This window comes from Neopelma chrysocephalum, unplaced genomic scaffold (assembly GCF_003984885.1).
Source record: "Neopelma chrysocephalum unplaced genomic scaffold, ASM398488v2 Primary Assembly neopelma1_75, whole genome shotgun sequence".
Lineage (NCBI taxonomy): Eukaryota > Metazoa > Chordata > Aves > Passeriformes > Pipridae > Neopelma > Neopelma chrysocephalum.
This window is the reverse complement of record NW_020897736.1, coordinates 14,817,298-14,832,179: the sequence shown is the minus strand read 5'-3', so window position 1 is coordinate 14,832,179 and position 14,882 is coordinate 14,817,298. Positions and strand designations below refer to the sequence as shown.

Below are 14,882 nucleotides of genomic sequence, written 5' to 3'. Positions count from 1 at the left end.
GAATGCTGTGGGAATGCTGCGGGAATGCTGCCTCCAGAGAGCAGGAGCGATGGCTGGACAAGCTGCTCCCCTTGTCACACTGTGCACACCTGGGGGGGCTGCAGGGACCCCAGGCTGGGGAGGCCACATCCCACTGTGTGGGAAGGGAGCTGCAGGTACATAAATCCGGCTGTAATTGTGGAGATACATCGGAGACAGAGATAAAGAAAAGCCCCAGGATTACACAGGCTGGGGAAAGGCACTGCAGGGAGAGATCAGCCCCTCTGCCACACAAAGGCAAATTGAGTCAGACAAAAAAAATGCTCTCAATGGTTTATATTCTTAAGATGGTATCGAATTAGTTACGAAGATGGAACAGCAGGAGATGTAATTTACCTATTTCATGCAAGCACTGGATACTCTGCAACACGGTAAATTGATTTACAGAGCTGGGAGGCAACACAGTGCTCCAAGAGATTATTTATTGACCCGGGGAGAGCAAAGCCTCAGCGGGAAAAGGTGGGTCCTACCCCTGCCTGCCCACCCTGGCAGCCCCCTGGCACCAGGAGCTGGCAGGGACAGAGGGTGCCCAGGGCAGTGGTGGCTTTCAGGACAACCTCTGGGAGGGCAAAGCTTGACAGGGGGTGGCACGTTGCACTTTCTCAGTCTAGATCATAATTCCTGTTAAGATAACCCCCAGCTATGAGCAGCACTTTAAAATATGGCTTTGAAGAAATTAAATAGATTAGAACATTCTTTTATTACAAATTGTTCCCTGTGAGGGTGGGGAGGCCCTGGCAAAGGTTGCCCAGATAAGCTGTGGCTGCCCCATCCCTGGAAGTGTCCAGGGCCAGGCTGGACAGGGCTTGGAGCAACCTGGGACAGTGGAAGGTGTCCCTGCCCAGGGGCAGCCACAGGGAAGGATTTCTTCCCAGTATCCCATCTAACCCTGCCCTCTGGCAGTGGGAAGCCATTCCCTCTTGTCCTGTCCCTCCAGGCCCTGGTCCCAATCCCCTCTCTGTCTCTCCTGTGGCCCCCTCACTCCCCTGCTGTGGGCTGCTGCCCTTTAACAGGAGCACAGACCCGTTTCTTGCAAACCCTCCCTGTGTCAGCTGAACACACCCTGTCTCCAGCTCTTTCCCACCAAAGGTAATTACCTTAAGAGCTCATTACGACCACAGGATGTGCCACTGCTGCCTGGAAATCGTGCTCTATTTTTAGCACATCACAGTAAAAAGTGGCAGATTGACAAGAATTATCCCTCCAGCAGGAAGGCAACGGGCTTGTTAAAACTGACTTTTTTTTTTGGCTAGAAAAGAAGTTCCTGTCCCTTCGGAGCAGGTGGGGCTGGTGCCAGGTCCACCACTGCCAGTGGTCCTCCCATGCATCCTGCCCCAGTTCCAGCTGGTGGACTGCCTGGACTGGGGTCTCGGGGATCTACAGCTCTGCCTCTGGCTCCTCTGCCTTGTCTTCATGTGTGGAGAGGTCACAGTGACCCCACCATGGTCCCAAGGCCACCCTGGCTCAGTGTCACACGCCCCTTCCAGGGCTGAGCTCACCCATCCCATCGGAGCAATCCTGTCTCCCACAGGGATATTTGCAGAGATCGTGGTTGTCCTCAGGATCTGGGGAGGGAAATGGTCCTGCCTTCCCGGCAGCCACCACAACACAAAGAGCCCCATGTCCAGGGGGCTGAGGATGGAGCAGGACCCCGGGAACAGCCATTGACCAAGAAAAGGGAGATGCTTGGCTGGATGCTCAAAACACCCAATATCCCAAAGATGCTGCCCAGGGCTCTGGGATTTTCCCCAGTGTCCGATGAGATCCCATTGAATATCCTGGAGGATGGAAGGAGGGAAGGAGGGAGGGAAGAGTGCTGCCATGCAGCTGTGCAGACAAATCATCCAGCCAAAGGGATGATCCGTCTCCATTTAGTTGGATTTCAATACCTTCAGAGGAACCCAAAATGTCCCTGGCTGTGTTGAGAGCCCCCCCAGCCTGGTTGCTGGGCTGTGCCAGCAGTGGCAGGTCCTCTGGCACCCCTGGGCAGGGGAAGGCACTTCGGGAACGCAGCGACCGCCGGGGTGACTTTGAGTCCCTGGGAGAACTCCCCTGGTGTTGCCTCCCCTCCCCGGGGTGATGGTGAGCCAGGGCAGTGCAGGGGTGGCTGGGTGGGCAAGGAGCAGATGGTTCCCACAGCCAAACCCTCCCTGCCCAGCCAGCACCCACAGGTATCCTGCATCCCAACATCCTGCATCCCAACATCCTGCATCGCAATCCACCGGCTGCACGAGCCATCAGCCACCTCTGAGTGCTGTGCAAAGCCCCTCCTCGCACTGAGGAGCTCTCTAGGAACAGAACTGATGAATCCTTCCTAAATATCAGCTACAAAACACCCCCACGACCCACGGGCACCTGCAGACACCCCCACAGCCGGGCAGACGCTCTCCAGAGTCTCTCCATAAGCAAGAGCAGCGTAGGAGGATGTCAAATATGCTTAAAATGTGTATGGATTGCAAGGCCATAAATATTTGAAGGGCTTGAGTGAATCTGCTCTAACGCTGTACCAAGCTCCACTGCCCCTCAGCCCTTCCCTCAGCCGGGGATGCCAAAGGCCAGAGCAGCTATCCCGTGCTCACTGACACTCCAAATAAAGACCGGGATAATTGCAGCACTTACAGAAGAATGGAGTGCATTCAGAAGAGTCTCTTCCGCCTTCTGTAGTTTATCAGAGGATGTTTCTTCCCCAGCACACCTATAGGAAACGTTCCAGAGCACCCCCCCTCCCCGTGTCCTGTGTGAGGGCTGTTTCATGCCAGGCTGCTCACTTGGAAGAGTGAGGCAGCCAAAAAAAGCCCCGTGTTTCCTTTGCCTGGGCACTGAGAAAACAGCAGGAATGGGAATGCTCCTTCAGAAACACCGACACACCAGCACCACCAGTACGGTCTGGACCAGCACCAGTCTGCCCAGGAAGTTGCTACAGATCATGGAATCATGGAATGGTTTGGGTTGGGAAGAACCCGAAATCTCATCTTGTTCCACCCCCTACCATGGGCAGGGACACCTTCCAGGGATCCAGGGGCAGCCACAGCTTCTCTGGGCAACCTGTGCCAGGGCCTCCCCACCCTTCCTTCCCACTATCCCATCTAACCCTGCCCTCTGGCAGTGGGAAGCCATTTCCCCTTGTCCTGTCAGTCCAGACTCTTGTCCAAAGTCTCTCTTAAGCTCTCTTGGAGCCCCTTTAGGCACTGGAAGGGGCTCTAAGGTCTCTCCCAGGCTGTCTCCGTTGCAGAGGAGCTCCAGCCTCCTTTAGACACGTGGAGAAGGATCCAGCTTGTGTTACAATAACAAACGAAACAGGCAAAAGCAAACCTGACAGTACATAAATAAATAACCCCCTTGGCGCTTACTTTTGGAATAAATAAACACACAGCTCTAAACTGCCTCGGTGGCACTGACCTGGAGAGCCCTTGGAGGAGTCCCCCGAGCCCCATGGTTGGGACAGAGCTGGACCTGGACTGACACCAGCAGGTTATGGCTCCTCGTTATCACTTCCAGGGGCTGGACGTGAAGCTCTGTCTGATGTCTCTGATGCAGCAGCAGGGCAGTGGGCACAAGGGCATCTCCTGGGTGGTGGCAGTGTCCCCTGCCTGCCATCAGCCCTGTTCCTCTGTTCCCATGGCAATCCCAGCCCTTCCAGCTGCACCCAACATTGACTTTTCCTCTCTCTCCATAGAAATCCGTGGAACAAAGCGAGCTGAGCCAGGCAGGCAGTGTGTGTGGGGGTCAGCACGCAGTCACTCCTTCCAGGGTGATTTATGGGGCCCAAGTCCCGAGCAGAAGCCAACGCTGGAGCCATTCCGGGGGGGTTTTTACTCTTATCCACATCTTGTGGAGACTGCACGGGGTGGAAAACAACAGCCCAGCTCAACCCACCTCCTGACCCTCCCGTGTGTCCTGCAGGCATCATGACCCCCGAGCCACTGCCAAGCCCCGGCTGTGCCCGCTGGAGGTGGCACTTCCCCACAGGGGTGAGGAACACGCAGGCAAACAAAGAGAGGGAATGGGAAGTCTCGTGTTAAGAGGACTGGTTCAAAGAACAGCCCATCCTTCCAGCTCAGGATCAGCTCCCCTCTGCAGTGCCTGTCCCCCCGGCAGACCCAGGACACAGGCAGGGATGACAGGGCCCATCAGCACTGGCTCATGGGCACAGGGATTAACCGTGTCCCAAAAACATGGGGATTAACCGTGTCCCAAAAACACGTGTCTCGGGAAGAGCCCGGCAGAGCTGGGAATTACACACCGCCCACGGAACCTCCCAACCCAATCAGCTGAACACGCCTCAGCCATCGCTCCCCATTACACTCCGTGACATCCTGGAACAAAATTCCACCTGCTAATTACAAAGCCCTCTGGAAACAGGATCGCTCTCGCTCCCCGGCACTGGGAAAGCCTCAGCCCCATCACTTTCCTCCCAGCCCGTTACTTGTGGATTTGTTTAGTTCCAGAGGACTTTGCCCAGGGGCCCATGTGTTACTGCTGGCAGTGGGAAGCATCCCACAGGGCGGGGAAGAATCCCTGTCAGCATTATTTATGGCTCACTACACTGGATTAATTTGGTATTAGCACCTTATTCATGTCCAGAGCAAACCCCGGGTGTCAGGCTGAGGGACAGGGTACCCAGCGAGGAGCAGAGCACCACGCAGGGGATGTGCAAGCTCCCGCTCCTGCCTGGAAGCACAGCAGGGCAGAGGCAGCTGCCAGCTCCCCTCACCCCCCTGAACAGCCCCGAGGACCCTCGGCTTCATCCCAAAACTCAGATGAAGAAATCTGTCACCAAGCAGAAGTCACAGGCAGTTACAGCCCCATCAGTGGGCTCAAGGAGTCGCTCCCGAAAAGTGGTGACAGTCTGGGGAATCATTCCCTGCGGGTTTGGGGGTTTATATCAGCCTGCAAATGGGAATGATGCCAATCTGTGAACACTCAGGGAATAAATGCTGTGAGGGAGAAAGGAAGGACAGCATTGACAAGGGTCAGAAGGGGGGCAAGTCCAGAATGAGAAGATTCAGGATGAGAAGAAGAACCTTAATATTGAGGAAGAGGCCAGGAATGCTGAAATTTTGGTGGGACCTCAGTCCAGGAGAGTTGTCTTGGATGAGCTGAGGCTTGATTCAGATGCAGTCCCTGTGGCACAGGGGTCACAGAATCCCTGTACAGGTGGAGGATGGACTGGCACAGTGAGGGACACTCCCAGTATCCATCACACCTCCATTGCCCTGTCCCTGTCCCACTGTCACTCCAACCCCAGCCCTCCCCTCTGCTCCTGTGTTTCTGTTGCCCTCACATCTCTTCTTTCCCAATGGCCCCAGGAGCTCCAGGTTTTCAGGTCCCAAAAACACTCTGTTCTCATTCCATATTTCCTTTGGAAAGCCGTTCTTACTTGCAAGCCAGAAATATTAGTCAGCAAACTATATAGTGCAAGCCTAATGAGAACTAAATCGATTCATGAAAAATACCTGCTCAGCATGTTTATTATCTGTTTTTCAAACATAACTCTATTGGATTCCAGCTTTTTTCCTTGGTCCCAATATACTGTCCATTCCATGAGCTAAATGTATAAGGAGTTGTTGCAATTCCTACAAACTGCCTGATCTATATACTCCTAAAGCCTCTCTCCAGCTCCAGAATGGCTGACTCAATTTTTGTCTTTTTTTATTAAGGAAGAAAACCCAGCTGGATGGCAGCTGGATGGACATTTCCCTCGGGATCCCATCCAGTGTGCCAGAGTAAAAGCCAACATGATCTGAAAAAGCCACTACAAACCCTCTGAAAAATACAAGCCCCTCATCAATATGACAGATATGCCACTATAATTAAAGTCTTCAGTAACAGACATTATGCAGCCAAAATATTCTATTTCCGGCTGCAGCACTGATCACATCCTGACGTCCCATATTAATGAGCTGAGGCCTCACTGGCCATGGAAGCTGTTGTTAATTATCATTCAAAAAAGCACCTTGTCCGTCTGGTGAGATGCAGGTACCTGGCAGGGACTGACCCCCTTGATTCCCTCCTCCTGCAGCATCCTGACCCATCCATGGGCTTTATCCCTGCTCAGGAGTCCAGGGCTGGTGTTCTTTACTGCCAGATAGGAAAGATTAAAATACATGTAAACCTTGAATTTCCAATGAGCTGCTCAGTGCAGAGAACTGGTTCTCCCAGGGAAGGAAAATGGGACTCAGCGTTCACTCGGCTCCCGCAGGACCACGACTGTCCGGAGGCTCCCGGCTCCAACAGCCAAAGAGAGTCTGTTCAAATTCTTGTGACAAAATCAGAGCCAGCCCATGGCTCTGAGCCCTGCAATGCCCATGCCTCTCCAGGAGGGAATTCCCAAGCTTTCCATTCCCCCAGCACGAAGCACATCCTACAGAACCAGGCAGGTTTTCAGTCTGTTCCCTCATCCACAGAGGAGCAGTTTCCACTTGCGTCAACTTTCCCAGCCAGGACCAGAGACTGGACAATTTGAGAAAATAAACACCCCCTGGTTTCCATAAAGAGGACTGGGATCATCCACTAGTGGAAGCACCAAGTTGATCCTGTGGCTTGAAGCACAGCTCTGCCCTCCCCAGTGGTTACGTAAAAGCGGCCCCGCCGTGGTGGCTCTGATGGGGATCTGCAGCGACAGCCGCTGACTTCGCTGAGGAAAATCAGATTTTCCTGGATTTTACCCCCGTGGCCCTCACACATAACAAGCCAGAGGAAACACGACAGCATCTTGCATTCTGTGTGTGCAGAATTAACTGAATTCCTTACGAAATTTCAGCTGCCAAGTCGCTCCCGCGGACGGAGACAATGGCGCCGGTGAAGGTGATGTGCTCGGACAGGAATTGCCAAAGTGTAACTAAGGGCAGAGCAGGGCCTGCAGCTTTAAAACAGTAACGCAGGAGGAACAAAGCACCCAGCTGCTCCCTGGGATCCCACTGAAACACTCTCTGCAGCTAGAGAAATCCTAGTTTTGCTTAGAAAAAAGAAGAGCTTTTCTCTGCCAGCACCTGAAGTGCATTGACACACCTGCCCCCTGCCCTGGCCCTTCCTGGAAAAACCTCAGACTCTCAGAAACAGGCATTTTTTGAAGATAGAATTATCGAATCTCAGAATGGTTTGGGTTGGAAAGGATCTTAAAGCTCATCCCATCCCACCTCCTGCCATGGGCAGGGACACCTTCCACTATCCCAGGTTGCTCCAAGTCCCGTCCAACCTGGCCTTGGACACTTCCAGGGATCCAGGGGCAGCCACAGCTTCACTGGGCAATGTGTGGCCTCACCACCCTCACAGCCAAGGATTTCTTCCCAATATCCCATCTAACCCTGCCCTCTGGAAGGAAAGACACTTCCAAAGGCTTTCTTTTCTGGAGAGGAAGGAGCTGATCTCCAAAGCGCCAGTGCATCTCCTGCCAGTGCCCCTCACTGTGCTTTTGCACCAGCACCTCTGGCACCCCCACACAAACCACACAGGCAAACACCCTGCTGGGGTGACATGTTTCAGGACATTTCATTTCATTCTAGTTTTTTGTTTTCATTCTCTAGAAGCATCAGTGTTTCACACACTGGCAGGAGCACAGCTCAGTGAGCTGGCGGTGACACGCAGCACTGGGGACCTTCTCTCTGCCATTCCAACCACTCATCCCAGCACAACAACAAAAAGCTTTCATGTCTGTGAGTCCCACTGAACATGTTCCCACATGGAGCCAGCTCGCGTGCCCTGCCCTGCTGCCCTTCACGCTCCTCTTCCTCGCCAAGCAAAAAAGCTCTGGCAGCCACGGGGCTCCTGCTGCTCCATCCTCCCAGCAGCTCCCCAGGCACGGAACCTGTCCTGGTTAAGGTGGTGTTGTGCTTATGTGGCAGCTCCAAAAATGTTTCAAGTGTGGATTCCTTCCTGTGGGGACAGAGGATGGGGGGTTTGCCTTTCTCCTGGGCTCAGACAGCAGCTGGCAGAGCTCTGCTGGTGTTGGCTGGGGCACGGGGAAAACATCTCTTGGCATGGTGAAGGTGCCACAAAAAATTTTTAGAGTAGATTTTAGAGAGTAATGAAGTCATACAGTGGCTTCAATGCTGGGAGAGATACAAGGGGAAAATCCACAAATTCGGATATAGTTTCCTGAGTTCTGAACCTTCTAATAGATTGGTAGGAACAACCAAAAATAAGCAAATGCAAATCCTGCCAGAGGATGGGATTTAGCCCCATCCTTTGAGCAACCTGGTCAACCAGAAGGTGTCCCTGCCCATGGCAGGGGGTGGAACAAGATGAGCTTTAAGGTCCTTCCAACCCAAACCATTCCATGATTCTGTGATTTAATGATCCTTTCCAATCACTCCCCTAGCCCTGGCATGACATTCTCCAGCCCATGTTCACACACACGTTACCCACAGTGTCATTGCACCCATCAGAACCTGCTCCCATTCCCTTTGTGCCTTGAGAGCCACAGCCTGTGCAGACGCTCGCTGTGGACATGTCGGCCTCGCAGCAATTCCAGATAATCAATAGGAAATTGTTCCCACACCGCTGGGATAATTTACCCTGGAAACATTTCAAAGAAAAGAATTTTACCTGAAACCTTCTTATTTGCAGAAGCAACTCCAAAGCTTGCTGTAAGCAAACAATAATTGGGTGTTCTGACCGCAAACAAGCGGCCAATGGCAAAGGCAGCGTTCAGAGCTCTGCCACAGCCCAGGGCCTGACCCCTGCTCTCGACAGGCCAAATAACCACAGCACTTCTCTCATGGCAAACCCTGCTTGTTCCCAGCCTTCCCCAGTAACACGTCCTTTCTCACAGGTGACAGCAGTGCCACTCTGCCTCTGCCTCCGGAAAGGGGAGCGCGGTGGTTTCAGAGGGTTTGCTCACACGTGTGCTCTGCTCCGGGTGTCAGGTCAGGATTCCCACCAGTCCCACCCAAACTGTGCTCACCGGGGGTACGGGACAGTCCTACAAGCCCCCGGCAGGTTGAGGTGCTGAGGGTCCCACAGGGTTCGGTTTTTCCCACTGCCAAATTCCCTCCTCGCAGGGCATGAGACAAAAATAAGCACAGGCCACCCTTAAACATTTAGGGCCATGGGGCCGTCAAGGAGCTGCCCCCCAGCCAACAGGGACCCCTCTTTCCACCGACACCCAAATTCACCCAACGCTCCGCAGGCAGAGCCCATTCCCAGTGTCCCAACCCACGCTCAGGAATCCTTGACACACAGTTGGGAGATGTTGTGGCAGGACAAGGGGAAAAGGTTTGAAACTGGAGGAGGGTCAGTTTAGATCAGAAATAAGGAACTTTTTTGCTATAAGGTGGTAAAGCACTGGCAAAGGTTACCCTGAAAACCCACGGCTGCCCCTGGATCCCTGGAAGTGTCCAAGGCCAGGTTGGACGGGGCTTGGGGCAACCTGGCAGAATGGGAGGTGTCCCTGTCCATGGCAGGGGGTGGAACTGGATGTGCTTTAAGGTCCCTTCCAACCCAAACCATTCCATGATTCTACGATGCCACACACCCCAGAGAGGACACCCACTCCTGCCCGAGCTGTGGAGGGGCTTCAACAGATTGAGGGCCTCTCCAGCAGGACCCTGCCCACCACCACTGATGGCACCTCAGGGAGGGTCTTGCTCCCCACACAGTCCTTGTCCACTTTGTACAGGGCTCCCAGGAGAAGCCAGCTGTGAGGTTTCAGTGACAAAACCAATGTGCCAGGTCAGAGGGGTGCCCCTGGTCCTGTATGGGGCAAACTGAAGCATCGTGTGAGTCCTGGCATTGCCAGCACGTGGCCACTGATGTCATCCCCATGCCCAAGATCCCTCGGGGCTCCCAGAGAGTGACTCAAAAATTAAAAATAAGTGGGCTGCTCACGGCACTTTCAGTATTCCCCAGACACCTCTGAAAAAGCCTCATGCTGTGCATTACCTAATTCTTACATGACAGAAGGAGCAAATTCCCTCTTTCATGGTGCTGTTGTACATGTTTGTCTACAACGGCATCGCTCTGTGTGTGTGCACTGCTGTGTGGATATCTCTGTCTGTATCTGTCTCTATAGTTGTATCTATATTTGTCTTCAGCATCTTCTACAGGAAACTGATAAGCAAAGTAGTTCTGTCAGGAAATTGGCTCCTGAGGGGGGAATAGCCAGCGGGTTCACAGCAGGTAATGCTGTAAAACAGGTATGAAAAGTGAACAGAAAACAGACATTTTGGCTGGTGAAGAAAGAGCAGCACTAGAAGTATTTTCCACAGGTTTCCAAAACAACTTGGGGTTTTGCCTCCCATTGAAATGTGACTGATTATGGCCCCAGTTTAGTGGATGTTTTCCTTAGCTGCCTTCTGTATCCTTTGCATTTAAAATTATACACGTAGACATAAATTTAGGAGGAAAAGAAGATTAAGTGCTCTGCTTTGGCTGCTATTTTGCCTTCAAACTTATTGTGCATTTCAGGCAGTTTCTGTCCAAGCCCACCAACCGCGTGTGCGGAAATGCTGGAGCCGGGAGCGACGGAGCTGCCCTGCCAGCACAGCTCACAGAGACACAGCTGAGCCAGAGCCATGGCTTTCTGCTGCAAAGACATGTCCAAAGCTATAAGTAAAACCACAACTTTCAATAGTCGACAGCAAAGCTGCGGTAACGCCGTCAGCACCCCTGGGACCCGTGGGCTGGGAGGGGGTGACCCTGCACCCACTGCAGCCCCGGGGCCTCGTGAGGGGCTCTCCCCACTGCCACGGTGTGCTGGTGCTGCCCTGGGGCTCTGCCAGACCCTCAGTGCCAGCCCACGAGAGCAGGGGATGGTCAGAGCGCCCAACCCCCAGGCGGACCCACAGCTGGGACCCACCGGCCCAGCCCAACACCCCATTTCTGACAACAGGTCTGGCCCCGGTCCCTGTGCCCGCAGCTGGGCTCCAACAATGGAGAGAAGGGAAGGCTCTGGGACAGACAGCCCAGCTCAGCACGGAGCCCCTGGTTTGTGGCGCTGTGGGGAGCAGGGAGCTCACAGCACACATCACCTGTGCTGGGGTTGCAGAGCGGAGCCGCCCCTGCGGAAGCAGCGGTCTCCTAACCTACTTCCCGGGAAAAGCAATTGGAAACTCTCAGAAGATAAAAAGATAATGAACAAATAACCTTCACCGGAGCCGGTGCCGCAAACCCCCAAGTTCCCCTTTGTGCTGCTGCCTGATATTAATGATCCTGTCAGGGCTCCTAAAGAACTTAGTGCTCCATGTGGGAAACAGGGGGTTTGTCTCAGAGTGCAGCCAGGAGCTCGTTTTCATTTCTTCCCAATCTTACACAGGGAAGTTCTTACATTCTGCATCTAAGAAACCGTACATTTATTTTCTCACATCTCCAGGTTCCTGTAGCACTACTGGGGTTTGAAACAAAATGCCACTGTCTTTTCAGGAAAATGCTTGATGCGTCGAGCGATGGCAAATCATTAATTATTTTGAGCCTCTTATGCCACCACTGACACTACAGTGAAGAATTTAAAACATTTCCTCAGACAAGCAGCTCGCTCACAGCAAACCACAGCACAAGGGCATGGCTTGGGGTTTCAGAGCTTGTTTTCTCCAACGGCGCTGTGAGGAGCCTCCCCAGCGAACTGCTCTGTGTTCCTCTTGGAGACACAGAGCATGAGGGGTGAAACATAAATTAAATATACAGCCAGGCCAGCCCCTCACCATGGAGATGAGCAAAACCCCTTCAGGAATGGCTGCCCCTCTCTTCAGCCCCACTGCTCCCTGGGGACATGTCTCGGGGCAGTGCCACCCACCAGTGGGGTCCCCAGCAGTCGGCACAGCACCAAGGGACAGAGCAGAAATGGGCACTGCTGCTTCTCTCACCTGATGGACCCCACGCTGCAAACCACCACCTTTACTGCCTTAAAAGGTGCCTCCATGGCCTGTAATACTGTTAAACATCAGCTTTTCCCAGTCAAGTAAGCCCAACATCTTCATGTTCAGGCAGCTGCTGCGAGTCCCCGAGTCCCAAGCAAGTGGTTGAGACCCACAGCCCTGCTCACTCACAGACATGGACTGACCCCAGGATCCAGTGGAGACAGATACTGGAACAGCATCATCCGCAAACCAGCAAACTACTGGAATGCACAAAAAAACCCCAACAACAAAACTGTTCGTGGAGCAGCCGACTCAGCTGCCCTGACCCACTGCACCTCGCTCCCTCTGCCCGCTGCAGGTCTGTCCCCCAAACAGCATCTGGGGGAAGCCAGGGATAGGCCCTCCAGCCTCCTCCACCTGTTTGGATGGGCTGTTTGGGAGTGAAAATTAGGGAAAAAAGAGGAAGGATTCATCCCAGCTCAGACAACGAACTGCTGGTTCAACATGGGAATATTAGCTAAGTAAACCTCGGCTAATCAAATGAAAAAGGTTTTACACAGAAGCAGAATGCTCAGGTATTAACCAACAGCACCAAACCCTACTCACACACCTTCAGCAAGCACAGCCAGAGGTTAATGTTGTGACAGGTTTAACCAGTGCCATTATCCAAACTGTAAATAAACCCTCTTAAAATCAGCTCTGCCTCTGAGCGCTGCTTCCTTCTGCCCAGCCTTGAAGCCAAATGACACGTCAGAAGGGCCACGCTTCAGGGAGGGTACAAAGCCCATCCACGTGCCCCCGCTGCTGGGGTGAGCGGCACCAACACACGGGCACAGCAGCAAAAACCCCACGCTGCAAAGTTCCCGGCGGCAGCTCTGCTCCCCGGACGTGCACCCACAGTACTGCGCGTGAAAACCACAGCTCGTGCCTCGGCCCGTTCCTCCAGATTTCGGTAAAAATAGAAAGACATAAATTAGATCCGAGAGGCGCAGAACCAGCCCGGGTGAGGAGACACCGTGGATCTCGGAGAGACGTGAAATCTCTGCGCTCGTGAGGGAATGACCTTCAAAACTCATTCAGCGCTCGCAGCCTGCGCGGTGACGGCTCCCTCACTTGTGAGACATTACACATTCCTGCTATGTTCTCCCTAATTTCGCATGGACTATAAATACTTGGCTTATAAGGCAGCGTGAAAGCAAGAGAGAACAAATATTTAAGCGGGGTAACCTTGCTTATGAGGGTGACAGGAGCAAATTCTGCATCCCTCAGGTCATGCATGCTAAATACCAGGATTCCCTGTTTACTATGCTACCCATAAAATATCGACTGGAATATGGGATCAAGTAGTATTTTCTCTTTAAAAAAAAACCACGCAAAATGACGACACCTTGTCAAATTATCTTAAGGGCAGAAAATCCAGATTTTTCTGAACTGTTCTGCCCACACTTTCTCTCCCAAACTAGTTTTCCATTTAATTTGTATTAAAAACAACCTCTGAGAGACGAATTAATTTGGCTTATGCAAAACAAACTGGGCTGCCTTTAGAGCTGTTTACTGGGTCACACTTTACAACCCCGGTGGGGGAGGTGAGGGGGGACCGGCAGCATTTCCACTGTTCTTCAGCGGTATTTGCACAAATCATCCTATTTATCGATTTTAGACTCTTTAAGCCAAAATGACGGTGCCTTCCATAGCCTGCAGCACCCTCGGCAACCGTTCTTTGGCATTATCACCTAAAGCACGCTAAATGGAAGGATGTTCCCCCTTCCTTGGCATCACAAGACAGGAGGAACTGGGGGTCCCCAAAGCTGGACGGTGGGAGCTGTTGCTACTGACGTGTTGAGTCACCTTTACTCAAAACTCTGCCCCGAATTTTCCATCGCCCCCGGGCTGGGCTGAGGCCAGCCGCCTCCAGCGGCAACCCCTGCGCGTGCGGCTCCGCACAGCTCGTCGTGAGCTCCCTTGCAGGGATGATGCTGGTTGTAGGAATGGAGCACAGGAGCAGCCAGAACCAGGGATGCTCGTCTCAAGCCCCGGTCAAACGGTCCCGGTACCGGACTAGTTCCAGCGGAGTCGGGGAGCGCCTTTCCCTAGTTTTCAGCAATACGACATCCCACGACATCTGCGCGCTGAGCGATGCCCCGCGCAGCCCCGGCAGCGAGGGGACACCGGGAGGGGAGCGACGGCCCCGACCCCGCGTCCTGCTCCTGCTCCCGGTCCCGGTCCCGGTCCCTCCCGACACGGGGGCGCGGGGGATGCCCCGTCCCCGCCGCTCCGGACGATTACAAAACCCGAGCGCACATCAGGGCAGAGCCGGCCGCTCATGAGGGAGGCACAGCAGGCACCGGGCTGCGGCGGGGCCGGGAGGGTCGGTGCCTGCCCCGCAGCATGCCCTGTCCATCCCCGCCCCGCAACATCCCCCGTACTTCACTTCGCACCCACGTCCTCCCCGCGCTGCGCGCGGCCCCCGCGCCCGCAGCGGAGGGTTCGCACCGGCGGCTCCGCGGGGCACGGCCGCGGCTCCCCCGGCCCCGGGACGGCCGTGCCGGCTGCCCCCGCCCCGCTCCGGCTCCGGGAGCCGCGGGCAGCACCGCGCTGGGGGCAGGCGGGCGGCTCTCCGCGCCATCCCCGCACCCCCCGCACCGGGGGCTCCGCGGGCGGGGGGCTCAGCCCCGGGGGTCCCCGCCGCCGGCAGCCGCGGCTCCGGTCGCCTCCCGAGAGCCGGGGGGCGGCGGGAGCGGGGGGGCCGCCTTTGTTGGCGGCGCGGGGCAGCGCCAGGCCCCCCCCGCCGCTCCGCTCCGCTTCTTTTGTCTGCCGGGGCCGGGCGGCAGCGCGGCGGCTGCGGGGGCAGCGCGGGCGCGGTGCCGGTGCCGCGGAGCCTGACCTGGATGGTGCAGGTGTACTCGCTGTCGTCCAGCAGCCGCACGGTGCAGTTGTACTCGCGGTCCAGGTTCCTGCTGCTGCCACTCATCCACCTGCTCAGCATCTTCCCGGGGCGCGGCGGGCGCGGGCGGCGGGCGCTGCCGGCGGAGCCTCCGCTCACATCCC

At 54.7% G+C, this 14,882-nt stretch overlaps 1 protein-coding gene across 1 annotated transcript in view; it reads right to left on the bottom strand.

The window, feature by feature from the left end:
• The window catches only part of FRMD5 (FERM domain containing 5), a 74,231-nt gene extending 59,363 nt beyond the window's left edge, over nt 1-14,868 (bottom strand). Inside the window, exon 1 of the mRNA XM_027688311.1 lies at nt 14,719-14,868. Coding sequence (XP_027544112.1) covers nt 14,719-14,820 — 102 coding nt within the window. The 5' untranslated portion in view covers nt 14,821-14,868. The remainder of the gene's footprint in view (nt 1-14,718) is intronic.
• Between the last annotated feature and the right edge of the window lie 14 nt (nt 14,869-14,882).